The sequence below is a fragment of the Delphinapterus leucas genome, chromosome 1 (genome assembly GCF_059928025.1).
Source record: "Delphinapterus leucas isolate spDelLeu-1000000601 "Yukka" chromosome 1, BTC_Dleu_Yukka2, whole genome shotgun sequence".
NCBI lineage: Eukaryota > Metazoa > Chordata > Mammalia > Artiodactyla > Monodontidae > Delphinapterus > Delphinapterus leucas.
This window is the reverse complement of record NC_143129.1, coordinates 83,255,115-83,275,773: the sequence shown is the minus strand read 5'-3', so window position 1 is coordinate 83,275,773 and position 20,659 is coordinate 83,255,115. Positions and strand designations below refer to the sequence as shown.

Below are 20,659 nucleotides of genomic sequence, written 5' to 3'. Positions count from 1 at the left end.
TCCAACTTCAGGGAAAGATGGGGAGAGGAGGTAAATTAATTTGTTCAGAACTACTGCAGACATATTTCTTAAAGTTGCCTTATTATATAAAAAAATTGTTTCCCCCTCTCATGCTATCACCCATATATTTTCTTTCCTTTACTGTCAAATTTCTTAAGAGAGTAACTTATACCAGCTTTCTCTGTTGGCTAAACTTGTCCCTTTGTAGTTTCGCTTCTGCTAACACTGAAATGCCTTTCTTAAAGTTTTCCAGAGGAAACCAGAGTAGTTTCTTAGGCCTTATTTCCCTTGACTCCTATATAATTTGAAAACTGCCATCTTTTTAAATTTAAACGTTCATCTTGACTTTTGGATTTTATCCTTTTTCTCCCTTGCTAGCAATTCCTTTTTTCTCTACCCCCCCCCCCACTGAAAGCTTTTCTCCTTGGCCCTCTCCTTTTCTGTCTTCAAGCTTTGCTGTTCAGTTTGCCCATCTGTACATCACTCAAGGAAACCTCTAGCCTGTCTTGAGATTTCCAGTTGGCATCTCAAATTCAACTTGTCTAGTATGGAGCTCATAATCTTCCCCCGTGCTCAACCTCAGTTCTTACCCTTGTTTCTTTTAATGGGACCATTATATATTCCCCTGGTTATCAAGGCATAAAGTCCTGAAATTGTCTTCAATTCCTTCCTCTCTGACATTCCCCACGTTCAATCAACTGCCAAATTCTGAAGAGGCCATCTTTCCAGTGTTTCTAGAATTCCTTATTTCTTACTCCACTGCATTCACTCTGGTTCATGTCCTTGTTACTTTTGCCTAGATTATTTTAATAGCTTTTAGCTGATCTTTCTGCTATAATCTATAGACCATGACTAGTTTAATCTAACACAATTGAGTTCCTATCTGTTCCTGTGATGCTCCAAAATCCACCACTTACTGAATCCAATTCAAATGCTTCAACCTGGTATTTAAAGCCTTCACAAATTGACCTAAACCAAACTTTCCAGTCTCATTTCTCTCTACGTCCTCAGAAATGTACCCTACACGTCAGCCAAACCTGAGTACTCAGTATTCCTCTAATATATCGTTCTCTGCATTTGTTTATACTTTTCTTTCTGCCTGGAATGCCTGACTTTCCTCCCCAACTCTACTTTTTGAAATCCTACCCACTCTTCAGTAGACAGCCAAATGACTTTTCCTGTATGAAACGTTTCCTGATTCCCAAATCCCCTCATCTCTCACCTTGTAACCAGATAGGATTTCATTCTCTTTGAATACTCCATTCCACATTGTTTATATTTCTCATATGGAACTTACATGTAAAGTTTCTTTTCTCTCCTAGGTAATTAATTCCTAGAGAGCAGGATCTGTGTCTTTTTAATTTTTTTATTCTTCATAGCATCTAGCAGAGTACATTTCATAGAGAAAATATGTTATTAAATATAAACTGCATTGGTAGACTGGGATATGTCTCTGGAGTAGAATATGTTACTAATTCAGAACCTAGTATAGTTTCTTATCAACAATAAGAAATTCAATCTCAGTTCCTTCTGCTATACTTGAACATAACCAGTCCCTCCTCAAGGCCTGTGGCCCAATTATGTATAGAGCAAGGGTGGTGAGGGTGGTGAGGTGGTGAGGGGTGATGGTTTCTTTCTCTATGAGGGAAATTTGGACTGTGTTAATGTTTATAAACATGAGAGAGATGGGACATTTTGTGCTTAAACCAGCTTCCCCTTTTCTGAGAAATTCTTTCTTACACAATTCAGTAATCCAGTTGGCTCAGCCCTGCCACCCAGTGGATAAATTAAAGTACTATTGAGATCCTTAGTCCATACAGAAGCTTTTCTGAGACCTGAAACTTGACCCAGACCACTCCACTGAGTGACACAGATGATTCTTTGATCCTGAGAAAGGAGCAGAGGAGGGAATATGGTGTTCGTGACTGAGAGGAAGAAATTACATATTAAAACACATTTCTGTTTTTTATTCATTTAACAGTACTTTCTATGTTAATAGCATTTTACAAATGTACATAGAGCTAAATATACATGTGCATTATAAAGCAATTGCACAAGCATTAGATTCTCACTAGATAGGCAGGCAGATATTTTGTAGAAAGGAATATTGCAATGTAGAGAGCTCAAGTGACTTTAACTTCATGCAATTAGGACAAAATTCATCTAATTTATGGCTCAAAAATCTTTCCACTAGAGCATCTCTTATCCTTTAAAAAAGAAAAGAGTCATCTCCTTTGTAACGATTTCTCTGATTTCTACAAGCAGATTTAATTGTCACTTTCTTTGTATTCCTAACAGCATATTGGACATACTTATATATATTATGAATATTGATCATTTATCTGTTTATTTGTCTATTCCTTCCCACTAAACTGAGTTTCCCAAAGATAGGAACCATGTTGTCTTATGGCCTGGCATAGTTTTGGTGCTTCAAAAATTCTAGATAAGGGTAAAAGTCAGTCCATAGAGGATTATTTTAGCCTGATCAGCTAATGTGTAACATATGTAGCCCATCCCATTGCTCATCCTTCTGGTTTCGGCTTCTTCTCCAGCACTGATGGTATTCTCCCCAGGCTTGGTCGTGGTAGATGCAGGACAGTGATCTCCATAAAGAGAAAATTAAACCGTGGCAGAACATTTTCTGTTCCAGGTGCTACAGTTTCAGCAAAGGACCTTTCGATTCTTCACTGGGGTGAGGCAGGGTTGGAGGGCAGGTTGAAGAGACTGATTAATTTTTTTAAAAAATCCAGCTTAACTAGTTCCTCATAGGTAGAAGTAGAAATGCTGTATCAAAGACCAATTACACAAAACCTTTGATATTAAAAATATTGAACCAGTAGCAAAGAATGATTCCATAATAGCCCTGCAGTGGAGGCAGAATCCAGTTATCTTTCCTGATTTCTCTTTCACTTTCTCAAAGCCCACCCTCCATTCACACACAAATTTTACCTCAGAAAACATATGTAACTTATTTCTTCTTATTAACTATTAGGAGGAGGATGAATAATTTGGTGTGGGAGTAGGCAGAAAAATTGAGGAAGGCCTATTATTTTCTAACGTTCTATCTTCCTTCCTTTCCTTAGCGCTGGTGCAATTTCTTGGCACTGATTTTGAGAACGTGTAATTACCGGACCATGGAAATTATCTGTTTCCTTGAGAAGAAATGTGGGAAGGAACTTGCCATGAAGTATACAAGGTGGAGTGAAGTGGGTAAGAAGGGGCTTGGGTAGACCTGAGAAATGGTTGAGGTGTCCACAAGTATAAGAAGCTAAGGGGAAATGCTCAGGACTGGCCAAGGTGGAAATGCCCTCTCTTTTTAAAATCAAAATAATGTAACATAATGTAGTTAAAAATCACATAATATTTGATGCTTATGCAAAAACCCAGCAGTCCTCAGTTCACTCCACTGAGATGGTCTCTTTCAATTATTTCAGCTTTTTCATCTGGTATTTACTTCATATTTCTAAATTATATGTTTCTTCTTTTGTTTCTTAATTTAGAAATATTAAACATATCTGCTCTCTTTTTGTTATAGTATTTGAAATTTTAAGCATCTTACATCACATTGTATCCCTACCTTCCTGTTCCTCCTACCTCATCCTCCTTACAGAGTTATATAACAGTTTGGGCCAAATCAGTAGTCATTGTTTACATTATTATCACTGTGTAAATAGCATCAATTGTGGAGCTAAGTAGTGTATTTTGATTGTTTTGTGTCCTGAACTACCCTTTGTTTGTTATGAAGTTATAATTATTTAAGCAATTTATTTAGTTTATTATGCACCTATCCTCAGTTTATGTCTGAAATGCCAATTCTGTCAAATACTTATTAATATTTTCTCTCAAATGGTCAACAGATCAGATAATCTAAGAAATTAATTTTCTTTTTCCTGAAGGCTTGCTCCATCCCCACTGGGTAATTCTTTTTAGTCATCAGTACTATCTGCTGAATGTGAAGTGAAGTGGAAAGACAAAACTGAGGCACAGGGTTGATGTTTTTAAACCAGAAAATGTCCTTTCTGTGATCTCTGACCTGGAGAAAGACAGTCTGGAGGAAGGAATATGGTCCTTGTGATAGGAGTAGAAGAGAGAGTGTACAATATTTAAATATTCTCTTTCCTTTCCCCATCATCCTCCTCTTTTCTGTGTTTTCCTAGAAGAAGGAAATTCTGTTCTAATCTTCCTTTTTATACTGTGGTCATACTAAGCCTTCGACTGATCCACCAAAGGAAGAGGGAAATGCAGGCTACCTATTTTTTTAAATTACATATTTATTGGGTATACTGGATGTTTGGTGAACTGCACATATTTGAAGTGTATATTTTCATGGCTTTTGAAATGAAATCACTGCCACAATCAAGATAATGAACATGTTACTCCAAAAAAGTTCTTCATGTGTCTTTGTAAACCATCCCTCCCTCCCCCCTCCCCCTGACCATCGCCAGGCAACCATTGATCTTTTTCCTGTCACTATATATTAGTTTACACTTTCTATAATTTTATATGAATGGAAGTATAGAGTATGTAGTCTTTTTTGTTGTTGTTTGGCTTTTTTCACTTCCATTCTTATTTTGAAATTCATCATATTGTTGTGTGTATCAGTAGTTTATTTCATTTTATTGCTGAGTGATATTGTATGCAAGTCATTGTGCAGACACATGTTATCATTTCTCTTCTTTCAATACTTAGAAGTGGAATGTTTAGATTGTAAGGTAAGTATATGCTTTAAAAGAAACTGCCAAACCATTTTACAAAGTAGTTGTACTATTTTACATTCCCACCAGTAGCATGTGAGAGCTTCACAATTTGCCAACACTTGATATGGTCAGTCTTTTAAATTTTAGCCATTCTGGTGGGTGTGTAGTGTTTTCTTATTGTTTTTTTAAAATTTGATTTGCATTTCCATAATGAGTAATGATGTTGAGCATCTTTTCATGTGCTTATTTTGAGCTACCCATTTTTAAATACTCCATTGGTAATAGGGTTAACCTAAGTTTGGGCAAAGGAAGCAGTGTTGCATGACAGGTGCCATAAAAGAATCTCACTCACCAATTCGCTATGAAATTCTTCTTAACTTACTTGAAATTCCCACACCTGAGGGACAAAGTTACGTACTCTTTTGAGTTAAGAGAACCAATATAAGGAGCAGTTTCTAAAAAAGATGTTTTGAGTTAAAATGCCTAAGTTATCTGTAAGTGAAGACAGCAATGGATATGTTTCCTCCAGTTTTCTTCCATTAGAACAGATTGTTTTCTAGATTAGCTAAAGGTCATATAGGGACTTCCCTGGCGGTCCAGTGGTTAAGACTCCTGCTTCCACTGCAGGGGGCGTGGGTGCCATCCCTGGTCAGGGAACTAAGACCCCACATGCCTCGTGGTGTGGCCAAAAAAAAAATAGAAAAAAATTACAGAGACTGTGCTTTGTGGGAATGGCAGAGTGGCTATGGTCCTTAGAGAAGGTGGAGAGACCGGAATAGAGGATGAAGAATTGCAAAAGAATTTTGAAATGGCAGTCCAGGTAGGACCCCCTGTCTGGTAAGCAATGACTGGTGTGTATGTGTATCCTGGGGGAGTTTGGTCAGGTGGGTGAGACTGAGAGAAGAGGGAGGAGACAGGGTGAATACACAATTATGTTAGGGAGGGCAGGCCCTAGATAATGGAGTGCCTAAAGGGGAGACTGAGACCAGAAGCAGGGGGACAATGCTGAATGTTAATGTCCTCTCCTTCATAGTTTTGTTCAGAACAGAACTGTTACTTTCGAACATCCTGAACTAGAACAGCTTCTATTTTCAGTCTTTTCTTCTACAAACTAGATTCCTTCAATTTGGGGCCTTTCCCACCCTTTTCCAGCTCTCCCTTTTGGGTTTCATATGATAGAAGAGAATAGTTTTTGTGGTGGCAGCCACTGCCTGCAGCTCCCCTTCCCTGCCAAGCTCCACAACCAAAATCTTTAATGGCTGTTTCCTTGACAGCATAGTTTTGTGGTTTAGAGTTCGTTAGGTCTCTGGAGCCAAATTGCCTGGGTTCAGTCTCTAGCTCTACCATTTATTAGCTGTATTACTGTGGGCAAGTTGCTTAATCTTCCTGTACCTCAGTTTCCTTGTATAAAAATAGAGATAAGAATATTACCTTCCTTAGAGAGTTGTGAGGATTAAATGAATTAATAATTTTAAAGTGTTTAGGGAACCACTGGTGGTCCAGTGGTTAAGACTTGGCGCTTTCACTGCCATGGGCCCGGGTCCAATCCCTGGTTGGGGAACTAAGCCATGCCGCATGGCCGAAAAAAAACCAAAAAAGTGTTTAGAACATTACCTGGCAAGTTTTAAGCTCTCAATAAATGTTAGCTGTTAATTGAATTTAAACTCTTTGGCCCCACTTTCAAGGCACTTCATAATCTGGCCTCTGTCCATCTACCCTTCTATCCCATTACTTCTTGTCTACTTCATTTGAGTTTTGCTGATTTCCTCACTGAATCATGAATCTATGTATAAATCCAGATGGTGTCCATTGCCTGGAAGGTCCTTAATTCAAATCCTACTCAATCTTCAAAGATCACTTCAAATCCCATCTCCTCTACTACCTCTTATTATATCTTGAGTTCTCATCAACCATCTTCCCATTTGGATTCATAGTACCATAGAATTTAGTGAATAATTACACTCTCATCACTCCTTCACGTGAATCAGCTTTGTCTCCCTAATAGCCTGTAAACTTCCTGAGGGCAGAAACAATATCTGATACTTCTGAGCCCTCTTTCAGTGGAGTGAACACATTGTCTTTATGCCATCTTAAGCGTCTGTAAAGAGATTCAACATAGGCAATAAATGTGAAGAATTCATAACTTTAATAACAGATTAGTTAGGGGTGGGGATGATAGCTTCTTTCCTATCTGTGCTATTCTCCAAAGACAGAGATTCCCTTCACCAAAAATCCAGACAACCCCCACTTCATCTCTGAACCAAGAAAGCAGAACACATCTTACCCACATATTCTTATCAAATAGACTCTTCTCCTTATCATTTCCTCCTCTTTCCACCTTCCAAGAGAAAATATCATTAGATTTTGAGTTTCTGATGGGTAATGATCACCTCTTTCTCTTTCAGTTCTTCTCTATTAAAAGTCTGAACCCTTAAGTTTTCTACTGATGGTCAGGACCCCATAACCTCTAAGCTTGTAGGGGTGATCTCAGGAGTAGATGGACTGGAACAATTTGCTTACTATAAACAAGACTGGGAAAATTAGTGAAGAGCCCTTACTGAGGTCTGGAATGCAGAAACCTTGCCCAGAATCCTCCCTCTGTGATCATTTCAACCCTGGACTGCAGCCTCTCTCACTCTGGATAAATGTCATTGTTTCACGTGTCTCTTAGTCCCCACTGTTTCCTTCAGTGATTCTTTACGTTCTTCCTTGCCAATCTCTATCCACAAATCACTTCTAAACCAGTCATGAGATTGCTGGCCTAGTTATTGAATGCAAAGCCACAAAACAAAGACCTCAGAAAGGAGTGGGGCTAGGAGGGTTGCTGAGGAAAGAGGAACCCCAGCATCCAAGGGGAAGAGGTGCAGTTTTTCCAAGTCCGGCAGGAAGGCTCGGGCATCCTCCAGAGCTGCCTGTGCTGCCACAGTAAAGTTGGGGTCACCAGAGATTAAAACATCAAAGACACAGGAATGGAAGTAAGCGTCTTCAACTGGCAGCCCTTCCTTGCACAGCTGTCTGGCAGTATCAATGGTTATAGCTCCCCGACGACTGCGCTCTGAGCGTGAGAGTCGCTGACTTGGAGGGCATCCCCCAACGCAGAGCTGCAAGTCCTGCTCAGCTGAGAAGGCCCTGGCCACATCCTCTGCTACTTTGATGGAGAAGGAGAGCTGCCCAGCTGTCTGCCGAATGATTATAGTTGTGCCAATGTAGACAGCTCGGATCTCCACATGGCTCCCAGGGTTAGCAGTTCGAATGGATAAACTTGAGCCCCCAGGTCGGTCACCTCCATTGATAGAACCATCTTCAAAGGCTGCGGGAAGATTGTCCACCTCAGCCTGGTAGACCTTCTGATCAATGCATTCCTGCATGTTCTTAAATATAATGGTGAGCTGTGAGGGCAAGAGGGAAAACAGTTTATTTTGGGCTCAGTGCATCCTACCCGCTTCCACCAGTCAGGCCTCATTACATAGTCAGGGATCTGATCCCAGCAGAGATGAAAGGCTTATCATGGTTCTCACTCCTTGATCCCTTCTTTATGTTTCAATATTGCTTTATCCCTGCTCAACCCCTCTCTTTCTTATTTGGTCTCAACCTCGGAAACTCCCACAGGAGAAGGAAAAGTTTCCTTTCTGTAACTCCTCAACCCAGGGCTCCTCAACTTTCCTCTTTCCAAATTTCTCTTCAGTGTTTTCTGCATTGGCGTGAAATTCCCACTGAGGGAAAGTGATTTACAGGAGCGAGTGTTTGGTAGGAGGGAGTGATTCAAGATGTGACAGCGGTTGAGGAGGAGAGGGAATAGGGAGCATTGCTGAGAAATAGTGGGAACGACATGGGAGTGGTACCCTGAGGTGACCCTGGGAGGATCTGGAGGAGCAATTGAGTCCCTGACCTTCCGGGTGGTGGTGGCGTTGGCCCCCGATGCCACGGGGGAGCTGGTGGCCTGGACAAAAAGGAAGTCATTATCCAGCAAGGGCCAAGCTCCTTGGACACGGCACGTGTGAAAGTGGTGATGGAAGCTGCGCACGTGAGGGTCCCCGAAGGAGGCGCAATGCAAGAAGCCTGGGGGCTGACCGTTCAGCCGGAAAAACCGGCCTTCATAGTCACAGGGGTCCGGGGCTGGGGGACCAGAGGAGCGCACCGGGCCTGCGCCTGGAAGGGCTGGGCCCCGGGGTGGGGGAGGGGCCGTGGGGCCCTGGCGGGAGCAGTTGTGCTGGATCATCAGGTCTTCGATGCCGTGCACAGCAGAATGGAAGGCGAGGTCCCCGCGGCAGGTGCGGGCCGTGCGCCGAGTGCAGAGCGCGTAGGAGCGGAGGGCTCGGCAGAGGCCGCTGGAGCCCACCCCTCCATCCCGGCCTCCTCCTCGAAGGGCTCCTGGTGAACCCCCACCTCTAAGGCTCAGAGTGGAAGATACATACTCAGCATTGCAGCGGAGGATCTTGCACTGAGAATGAGCTGAGGACGGAAGGGAGAGAGGATTGTGAGATGGTCCCCAGATCCCCGCTCAACCATAACTCTCCCAGACCTCATCAGGGGATTCCAGCCGGTCCTAAAACCCAACTGAGAGCCTTCCACAGTCCCCAGTGCGCAGCCGCGAGCCCCCAGCCCCCCAGCTTTCTAGTTTTGTCCTCTTTCAATCTTGCTAAACATGTGTAAGCCCTGCTAGATCTATTCTCCCTGTGGATCAAGGGCTTTCCCAGTGCCCTTCCCCAAGTTGAATGGAGAATAAAATATACCTATCTGAGAGTGGGGCGAGTGACTGGAATTCCTCAGCACCCATCTCTTCTCACTCACCCAAGCTCACATGCCCACCCCTACATAGCAGCCTACCCCCTAGATTCCCCAAACCCTTATCTAACCCTTCCTTACCATGTCCACAGAGGAGCAGCAGGAGAGTGAGAATGCTTAGAGTTGGGGGACTGCCATGGGGGCACCAGGGACTAGGGGACTGGCCTGGATCCCCCATACCTATCCAGCCAGGTCCCCCCAGGTTCCGGTTCTTTCCAGCTGGTGACCCTCCTACCTAGTGAATTTTGACCGGACGTCCTGTAAGGGACTGAAAAAAGAGATTTGGCTGGGCATGGGGAAAGAGAAGAGTTGAAGATTGTTCAGAATCGTGTGAAGAGAATCTCGGGAGATCAGGAAAAAGATGAGCAGACTGGAGTTTGGGGAGAATGGGGCTCCCTGAACTAAAAGCGAGGCTGTTAAGCCTCTGTGCCCTGCTCTTGTGGCCACTTTCAGGTCCCTTATGCAATACCCCTAGGTGGGGGTGGAAGAAAGGTTGAGTGAACTCAGGGGGGCAGAGTCCACTGTATTGCCCCATTCTGAGCTACCAAACAGCAAAAATGTCAAAAAAGGAGGAATCATGTGGATAGATCAGATCTCAATCATACTAGTGGGCTCCCCAACAGAATTAGGATCTGAAAATGCTTCAGAAACATACCTCTTATTTGCCCTTCCCTATCAGGAGGGGACACCCTCCAGAGGTCATTCATTTATTTTCCTCCTTTGTGTCAGAATTTTCAGCGAGAAGGGGTAAGGGTGGTATAACCATCCCTGTTCTCTGGAACGTCAGTATTCAAATGAAAAGGGAACCAGTCTCTTTCATCTACTCTAGAGAGCAAAACTTATAATCCCTCTCTCTCAGGGGATAATGGGATGCAAGCCAAGCATGCAAATAAATATTTGTTTGTAAGTCAACATTTCTTCTTGTATTTTTCCAAACCTCACTGAAGAACCACTCTTTCCATTAACCTTACCTTGCAAGTTTAGAAGTTCTCAATCTTTTGATGAGAACAGAGCTTGGGGAGGGGCTAACTCCCTTTTGCCAAACTACCCTCTCCTGGGATAAGGATACGATTGAGGGAGAGTCATGCAGGAGGAAGAACAGGATGATGGGACTAGAGTTGTGGGGAGAAATCATTTACAACGAGGAGTAACCCCCAGCCTTGGAAGCCCAATGTGAAGGGCACTGCTAAGTAGGAGCAGGATAGAAGGGTATCAGTGGCTAATCATCTCAGGCTAAATTTGGCCTTGGTGAGAAAACCACAGAATAGGAAATGTGGGACACATATTAAAGAAGGAGACTTCATCAGAAGTCTTGAGGTAACAAGATAAGAAGAGAGCTGACTCTCAGAGGAGAGACGGAGGTTTAAATTTCTAATGGCCAGAGGCCAGAAAGAAATAAGACAGAAGGAGAAATGGAGATTGGGCCACCTTGGTATGGGAGAGATCCTAGCTTTTGGACCAGAGACATCCAAGTAGATGTCGTAATTTTATGAAATTCTAACTTCAATTCTAACTCCAAAAGCTTATTAGAGGAATTGCAGTTTCATTTTGACTTACTGTTTCCAGAGGTCAAACATTAGTCTGATATCCAATTCTCCAGCCATGACTGTCTACTGTCAGTCAGCTCCAGCCAGGGGATCCCCCGTCTCTTTCTCCATGTCTCCCCTAGGTCCCCAGACCGGCTGCAATCTCACTGAGGTCAGGGAACCAGAGAAGGTCTGGTATGGGGGGAAGGGGGAGTATATGGCTGGCTGGAGTACTGGACAGCTGAGCAGGGGAGGGAGGTGGCTACTGAGTTGACTGTTTTAAAAATAGCTAAGTCCAAGATTCCAGGAGCATTGGTGGGGGTAGGGTGTTGGAGTGGGGGGAGTGGGGAGGGTAGAATTAGAAACAATATGGAGTATAGGGTGCTAAGTGCGGGTGGGAGGACAGAAATATGACAAGCAAGTCAGATATCCAGTTCGAGCTTATATGATTCTAGTCACTGCCTACTGCAGGCAGCCCTTCAGCATTTTCAGTAATGAGCTCCTGGCCTTTAAAAATTAAGAGTGGACAACTGTATGCATTTCATTCACCACCCTCATCCCTGCTGTACTGAACATTGCGTTTAGTTTCTACAGAACATATCTAGGAGGTAGCTGACATTAAATAAGGTGCATAGCAGAGGTAGTTCACAGCCCCTCCCCCATTTTTGTAGAGATTTCAGGACTTAAAAAGCCAGCTGTCTAAAGAAGAAATCTGAGCTCTGAGTTGTTTAGGATGAGGGTTTGTTTCAGTCTACCAGCTCAGATCCTTGCAGCTGTCTATCCCCCTACCTCCTCCATTCTCACTCCCTAGTTTATGTAGCAATTCCTCTTCCCAAGTATACACACAAACATACAAGCTCCTGAGTTTCTGGGGAGGAAGCTAGCAAAGGCAAAGAGAAGAAGAAGGAATGGGGACAGAATTTTTTGAAGGTTAATAATCCACAGGGAAGAAGAACTTGGAGAGATAAACTGAGAGAAAAAGGGATTCAGAAAGATACTTTTGTGAAGTAGCATAATCTAGTGACCTTTTAAGATATTGCAACCAAGGAATTTAGCCATTTTGTATTTTTGCAGCCATAGGCACCAGGGATCATCATCTCTTAGTACCTGCCAAGTGAAATTAACAGAAGGACTGATTCCAAATACTGTCATTAAAGCATCTTAAGTTACTCTACATTTAATTCAGAATTTAGAAGTCCACAGAGTACTCTTCTCTTTTTTATACATATAGATCTGAAAAATTTTCTCTCCACCACATGAAGCCATATCACAAGGGCTTTTATTATAAAAATGTAAAATGACCCCAACCAAACTATCCAAATGATTTTAAAACACAATAATTTGACTATGACATCCCAAGTGGGATATACTCTAAGAAGTTAAGTAAAAACTCTATATTCTGAATTTAACTTGGAAGTATAACTCATAGTTATACTCTTATACATGGTATATACTCATAGTTATACAGAGCTCATGGTGTATTTTATCCTAAAACATACTCTAACTTTATCCTGAAAAGGCCTAGAAACAATAACCCAGTAGCAATGAACACCCCTGGTGTCCAATCCGAGCTATCTCAATACCATTTCACACTAAAAGGAACTCCTTGGAGAAATGGCTAATTTCAGGTATGGGGCAGGAATTGTCCAAGATAAGCAAGGAAGTTTTCAAAAACTGTTAGAATTCTATCAAAAGGACTCAGAAGCAACTAGAACAGCTCCCACTGGCCAAAGATGGGACAATTTGAGTGTCAAAATGGATACTATATGCAATGGATCTAAACATATCAGGTTTGTTTAAATCTATGAGTTTACAGTGATTCTTAAACATACAAACTCATTGGTCATTGTTGGAGAATGCTAGGGGAACAACTAATTCATTATGTTGAAACTGGAAAGCAGTAAGCATTTATCCTATTTTTTCTGTGGGAACACAAGATGAGGGGAAATTTTCTCTTTATAGAAGTTTTCTAGCAAATGAATGAAGAAGGAATGGCATTTTACAATATCAGCATTTTGTAACTCCTAATGAATTAATGTATCTAGTCAATGATCAATGATAGCTGTTATCCATCACAAAAGGAGAGACAAGCATGTCCTTCTGATCATAGGTGGAGTACACAATTCCACCCATGAAGTAGTCCTGCAAAAAAGAAACCAACCCCTTCAGTCTGAATCTGATCAACCGGTAGTTAGCTTACTACTTATTTAGAAGGAATACAGGAGACATAAAATGATACCTCAGAGGTGCAAATCCAGACTGTGGGCATACTCTTCAGAACAAATGACCTGGGTTCTTCAAAAAATAAATTGGGAAAAAAAAAAAAAGACAAAGATGGAGAGAAAACCTATAGCCTTAAAAGAGAATTAAGAAACATTAAGCAGTTGCAGAGTATGGACTTTATTGTATTCTAATTCAAGAAAAAATATTATGAGATATTTGGAGAAACTTGAATGTTGATGAACACTTACTGGATACTTAATGATTTATAAGGAATTATTATTAAAGTTGTTGATGTGATACTTTTTAAAAAGTGCTTATCTTTTAGCGATACATCTTGAAATAGTTGCAGGTGAAAAGATATGATAGCTGGGGTTTGCTTCCAAATAATCCAAGATGTGGGAGAAGTGGGTGGGGGTAAAATAAGATTGAAACATGAAGTGATCATTGTTAAAACTGGGCGATGGATACACAGGGATTTGTTATACTAGTCTCTTTCTTTTTGTAAATGTTTGAAATTTTCCATAATAAAATTTTAAAGTCAGAAGTCATCTGTGGGCCCTTTGAGATTATTGGAGAATTTTTACCAACATCCTTGTCAAAGCCCATTGACCAAAGACCACTGGGAACAAACCTGAAGTCAAAAAATTGGGTTTCTTGGGCTTCCCTGGTGGCGCAGTGGTTGAGAGTCCCCCTGCCGATGCAGGGGATATGGGTTCGTGCCCCGGTCCTGGAAGATCCCACATGACGCGGAGCGGCTAGGCCCGTGAGCCATGGCCGCTGAGCTTTCGCGTCCGGAGCCTGTGCTCCGCAACGGGAGAGGCCACAACAGTGAGAGGCCCGCGTAACGCAAAAAAAAAAAAAAAAAAAAAAAAAATTGGGTTTCTTGCTGCAGCAAGGAAGAGAATGCTGCAGTGGGACTATGGAATCAGTTCAGTAAGGGGAAGTTAGGAGGAACCTCTTGTAGAGACTGGGCTGCTGTTGGATGATTCTCAACTAGAATTTAGAATAGTAAGGGCCAATTCTGGACTGAATGTTGTCAAGAAGCAGGGGTATTTCAATGGTTGGGTATCTAAATTTTTATCTAGGAGATGGAAGGATTAAAGAGGGATTGGAGCTAAAATTGGTTAAAACAACAACAAAAAGTAGCAAATATGCATGTTAAGAGGGGATGTTTGCACATTTTTGTAATTGCAGAGTGGTCTTGTCTCTGTTTTATTCCAAACAAAGTTGCAATGTGGGTCCGATAAGCTGAGAGATAATAATTGCCAACCTTGACTTCTATACTCAGCTAAAATATTATTCCAGAATCAAAAATAAGTAAAACATTTCAAACAAATTGAAACCTGAAGGAATTTACCACTAATATATCCTTGTCAAAAGAACTGTTAAAAAAAAAAAAAAGAACTGTTAAAAAGATTTACTACAGAAAGGATGATTTGAGCAAAGAGGATGGATTAGATGTGAGAAGAACTGGTAAACCAAGAAATGTGTGGCTAAATCTAAACGAATAATTATTGCATTTAAAAAACAACTGCCTCTGGGCTTCCCTGGTGGCGCAGTGGTTGAGAGTCCGCCTGCCAATGCAGGGGACACGGGTTCGTGCCCTGGCCCGGGAAGATCCCATATGCTGCGGAGCGGCTGGGCCCGTGAGCCATGGCCGCTGAGCCTGCGCGTCTGGAGCCTGTGCTCTGCAACGGGAGAGGCCACAGCAGTGAGAGGCCCACGTACCGCAAAAAAAACCCACACACACACAAAAACAAAAACAACAACAAAAAAAAAACTGCTTCTGAAAGTAGGCATAGAGGGAACTTTCCTCAACATAATAAAGGCCATATATGACAAGCCCACAGCCAACATCATCCTCAATGGTGAAAAACTGAAAGCATTTCCACTAAGATCAGGAACAAGACAAGGTTGCCCACTCTCACCACTCTTATTCAACATAGTTTTGGAAGTTTTAGCCACAGCAATCAGAGAAGAAAAGGAAATAAAAGGAATCCAAATTGGAAAAGAAGAAGTAAAGCTGTCACTGTTTGCAGATGACATGATACTATACATAGAGGATCCTAAAGATGCTACCAGAAAACTACTAGAGCTAATCAATGAATTTGGTAAAGTAGCAGGATAAAAAATTAATGCACAGAAATCTCTGGCATTCCTATATACTAATGATGAAAAATCTGAAAGTGAAATCAAGAAAACACTCCCATTTACCACTGCAACAGAAAGAATAAAATATCTAGGAATAAACCTACCTAAGGAGACAAAAGACCTGTATGCAGAAAATTATAAGACACTGATGAAAGAAATTAAAGGTGATACAAATAGATGGAGAGATATACCATGTTCGTGGATTGGAAGAATCAACATTGTGAAAATGACTCTACTACCCAAAGCAATCTATAGATTCAATGCAATCCCTATCAAACTACCACTGGCATTTTTCACAGAACTAGAACAAAAAATTTCACAATTTGTATGGAAATACAAAAGACCCCGAATAGCCAAAGCAATCTTGAGAACGAAAAACGCAGCTGGAGGAATCAGGCTCCCTGACGTCAGACTATACTACAAAGCTACAGTAATCAAGACAGTATGGTACTGGCACAAAAACAGAAAGATAGATCAATGGAACAGGATAGAAAGCCCAGAGATAAACCCACGCACATATGGACACCTTATCTTTGATAAAGGTGGCAGGAATGTACAGTGGAGAAAGGACAGTCTCTTCAATAAGTGGTGCTGGGAAAACTGGACAGATACATGTAAAAGTATGAGATTAGATCACTCCCTAACACCATACACAAAAATAAGCTCAAAATGGATTAAAGACCTAAATGTAAGGCCAGAAACTATCAAACTCTTAGAGGAAAACATAGGCAGAACACTCTATGACATAAATCACAGCAAGATCCTTTCTGACCCACCTCCTAGAGTAATGGAAATTAAAACAAAAATAAACAAATGGGACCTAATGATACTTCAAAGCTTTTGCACAGCAAAGGAAACCATAAACAAGACCAAAAGACAACCCTCAGAATGGGAGAAAATATTTGCAAATGAAGCAACTGACAAAGGATTAATCTCCAAAATTTACAAGCAGCTCATGCAGCTCAATAACAAAAAAACAAACAACCCAATCCAAAATTGGGCAGAAGACCTAAATAGACATTTCTCCAAAGAAGATATACAGAATGCCAACAAACACATGAAAGAATGCTCAACATCATTAATCATTAGAGAAATGCAAATCAAAACTACAATGAGATATCATCTCACACCAGTCAGAATGGCCATCATCAAAAAATCTAGAAACAATAAATGCTGGAGAGGGTGTGGAGAAAAGGGAACACTCTTGCACTGCTGGTAGGAATGTGAATTGGTTCAGCCACTATGGAGAACAGTATGGAGGTTCCTTAAAAAACTACAAATAGAACTACCATATGACCCAGCAATCCCACTACTGGGCATATACCCTGAGAAAAGCAAAATTCAAAAAGAGTCATGTACCAAAATGTTCATTGCAGCTCTATTTACAATAGCCCGGAGATGGAAACAACCTAAGTGCCCATCATCGGATGAATGGATAAAGAAGATGTGGCACATATATACAATGGAATATTACTCAGCCATAAAAAGAAACGAAATTGAGCTATTTGTAATGAGGTGGATAGACCTAGAGTCTGTCATACAGAGTGAAGTAAGTCAGAAAGAAAAAGACAAATACCGTATGCTAACACATATATATGGAATTTAAGAAGAAAAAAATGTCATGAAGAGCCTAGGGGTAAGACAGGAATAAAGACACAGACCTACTGGAGAACGGACTTGAGGATATGGGGAGGGGGAAGGGTGAGCTGTGACAGGGCGGGAGAGAGGCATGGACATATATACACTAGCAAACGTAAGGTAGATAGCTGGTGGGAAGCAGCCGCATGGCACAGGGATATCGGCTCGGTGCTTTGTGACCGCCTGGAGGGGTGGGATAGGGAGGGTGGGAGGGAGGGAGACGCAAGAGGGAGGAGATATGGGAACATGTGTATGTGTATAGCTGATTCACTTTGTTATGGAGCAGAAACTAACACACCATTGTAAAGCAATTATACCCCAATAAAGATGTTAAAAAAATAAATAAATAAAATTACATCAAAAAAAAAACCAACAACTGCTTCTGGCAGTAAAAAAACACAATAGTAACACATAAAGCAGGAGAGGAATTGTAATTAAAGCTGTCATATTGTTTGTCAAGATTTATTGGATTTATGCTTTAATTAATTATTTTAATTAATGAATATTTAAGTATGTATTGTAAGGGTAGTTACCAAAATAATAGGAAAAAATAGAGTGTGTTATTTCTGAACCAAGAGGAGAAAAAGGGGAATTAAAATAACAAAATAAGACTAAAACTTGATTAATTCAAAAGAAGATAAGAAAGAGGAGGGAAAAAAGTATAAATCAAAACACCATAATAATATCATAAGCCAAATTTTAAAATCAGGTAATTCTCACTGATCTGTAGAAAATGATTTTGGAAGTGGGGGAAGAGTGGAAGCAGGGTCAGCCATTCAGAACTATGACTGTGGCCAAGGAAACAATGAGAAGTGGCCAGTCTTAGGATATATTTTGCAGGTAAAGCTATAGGACTTGCTGATGCTCAGATATTGTTCTTGAGACTAATTTTTACTACTTTTGACAATGTCTATTTTTAAAGGTAGATCATTTCTCTCATGATTCTGTTCCTTATAAAGCTTTAAACTAGTCTATTTTCTCTAAATCCATGGCTCTTGATAGGAAAAGTTTCCCTTCTCTCCTAGAAGATGGTCACTAACTCATTGTTGCCCCAGGATGATTTGGAGCATGGTTCAGGTCCTTTAGATCTTTCCCATCCCATTTACAGACCTTTCTCCTTTACCCCTTTGGATTCATTTATATTGTAGTTGTAAGTTACTACATGTTCATTCAGTGTTAGGAAGCTGTAAAGAAGCTGCAACAGGAAAAGTAGTGGAATGAACTGGATAACAGCTACTAATTTGTGTCCCTTTGTGCTAGGATAAAAAACATCCCAGCTGTGGCTGAGGGTAGTGCTACCTTTGAAAGTATAGACAAGGTTAAATGATAGGAGAAACACAGCAGAGAGTATTATGTTGGTTTTACAATAGGGGAGTAGTCTTAGAAATGGGTAGGGAGAATTGTCATGTGACACAGTAAAGCAGACCGACCTGGACAAGGGTAATCATCATAATAAAAGTAGTTTAAATAATAGCATTGCTGAATATCTGCTGGTGCCATATGCTATGCTGAGTGATTTGCATGATAATATTTCTAATCCTTACAACAACCCTGAAAGGTAGATTTTATTCCCATTTTACAGATATGGAAGCTGAAGTTCAAAGGACCATCTTGCCCAAGGTTTACCTAATTCAAGCCCAGATTTACCTGACTCAGGTGCCAATACTCTTTGCATTATAATGTCTTTTATAGGTTCAAAGGTGGCTGAGTTTAAAGGATGAAAAGGAAAACAGAAAATATACAGATTTAGACAGGGATGTGAGAGACAGTATTGGCAGAACAGAAAGAACAATCCCTAGATCTTCAAATTAGAATGCTGGCTCGGAGAATGGGCCTATCATTAGTAAATAATAAGAATAGAGACAGGCTGGCATCCAGCTTTTATATACCTAAGGAGTTCAACAAAATTTGTGTTTTGACTCATTTAAACTATGTTACAACCCTTATAGCAGTATGCTAAAAAAAAAAAGAAGATAATCATTTGATAGCTTCTTTATTTTGTGTCAAATGAAAAAACAAAAACAAGAAAACAATGATACTTGTTTTGTGGGGGTTTTTTTGTTTGTTTGTTTGTTTTTGCGGTACACGGGCCTCTCACTGCTGCAGCCTCTCCCGCCGCACAAGCTCCAGACACGCAGGCCCAGCCGCCCCGCCACATGCCGGATGCAGGTTTCTCACGTACCGGGTCACGAACCGGCGGCCCCCGCAGCAGCAGGCAGGCGCCTAACCACTGCGCCACCAGGGAAGCCCACAAGACACTTTTTTAATTCATTTCAGATAAAGGCAGTGATGGTTATGGTGTTCAGTTGTTATGGGTATAAGGGCCTACTTGATAAATTCACCTTGTAATAAAAGTTTGCGGGACTTCCCTGGCGGCGCGGTGGTTGAGAATCTGCCTGTCAGTGCGAGGGGACATGGGTTTGATCCCTGGTGCGAGAGGGTCCCACGTGCCACGGAGCAGCTGGGCCGGTGTACCACAACTACTGAGCCCGCGTGCTGCAACAACTGAAGCCCGCGGCCCTAGATCCGATGCTCCACAACAAAAGAGGCCACCGCAATGAGAAGCCCATACAGCGCAACGAAGAGTAGCCCCCACTCGCAGCAACTAGAGAAAGCCCGCGTGCAGCAACGAAGACCCAAAGCAGCCAAAACAAAACAAAAGTTTGCCTCTTTTGGCAGCTTGATGTGTTTCCTTTTAAGAAGCGATGGGAATTATATAACTCATTTTCTTTTTCTTTTTTACTGTTCATAAATCCAGAGGTAAATATAATGCTCAATTATAGTATTTATATTAGCTCAGATTTTTGCTCTATAGTTTGTCTTTTCTAAAGCTTTTGAATCTTCTATTTTTATGTTAGCTGTTTGCTGTATTTGGTTACAAGTGAGGTGTTTACTTTTAACACCTCACTTCAAATCTCTTTTGGGAAAAACGTTCCCAAAATGTAAAAGTAAATCAAATATCTTTGGAAGTGGGAGTTTAAATTTAAATTAAATTAAAAAGCATTCATTTTTTCATAGCTTGGAATTTTGCCATTTTACTCATTTGGAGTTATTATATAAAGACGTATTGTTTGTGCCACCTTCACCCACACATTTGATGTTTTTATCAATTCCTGCAAAGGTGAAGAAAGCGGTGCTTACATTTCCCTGTATGAAGGTGAGAGTTCCAAAAATAAAATGGTTCTAAAATCTAAGACTGCCAACGCAGTAAAAGATAAGTTTCCTCTTGCTGAACTGATTAGGAGGTTGGCCGTGTGAGATTACTTGGGATTGAGAGTTTATAAATTAATGGTTCTGAACTTTTGGGGTCACAAACTCCTTTTGAAAACCTAATGAGAGATATGGGCCCTGTCCTCAGAAGAATGCTCAAGTACAAGTACTTGACATTTCAACCACAATTTCTCGGGGATATATATGCCTCTTACTAGAAGGCTAGAATAGATAAGACGTGACTCCTCTTTACTGTGATAGCACAGATTCCTAGTCACCACCTAGGCAGGGAGCCTTTATTGTGGATAGCAGTAAGAGCAAGGTAGACACTTGCTAAATCAACCCTGAGTAAGTCAGTCGACACGTAGCTCAAAGCAATAATAGAATCATAGGCAAACAGATTCTGCTCTTCCTGCTCCAAGAGTATTT

At 41.1% G+C, this 20,659-nt stretch overlaps 1 protein-coding gene across 1 annotated transcript; it reads right to left on the bottom strand.

Annotated features, from left to right (window-relative positions):
* Positions 1-4,470: 4,470 nt before the first annotated feature.
* Positions 4,471-9,704, bottom strand: HJV (hemojuvelin BMP co-receptor). Its single transcript, XM_022583852.3, has 3 exons — positions 9,564-9,704; positions 8,587-9,149; positions 4,471-8,086 (listed from the first exon to the last, which is right to left on the bottom strand). Exons 1-3 carry the CDS (start codon positions 9,658-9,660, stop codon positions 7,463-7,465), a joined length of 1,284 nt encoding a protein of 427 aa, XP_022439560.1. The 5' UTR covers positions 9,661-9,704; the 3' UTR covers positions 4,471-7,462.
* Positions 9,705-20,659: the final 10,955 nt, after the last annotated feature.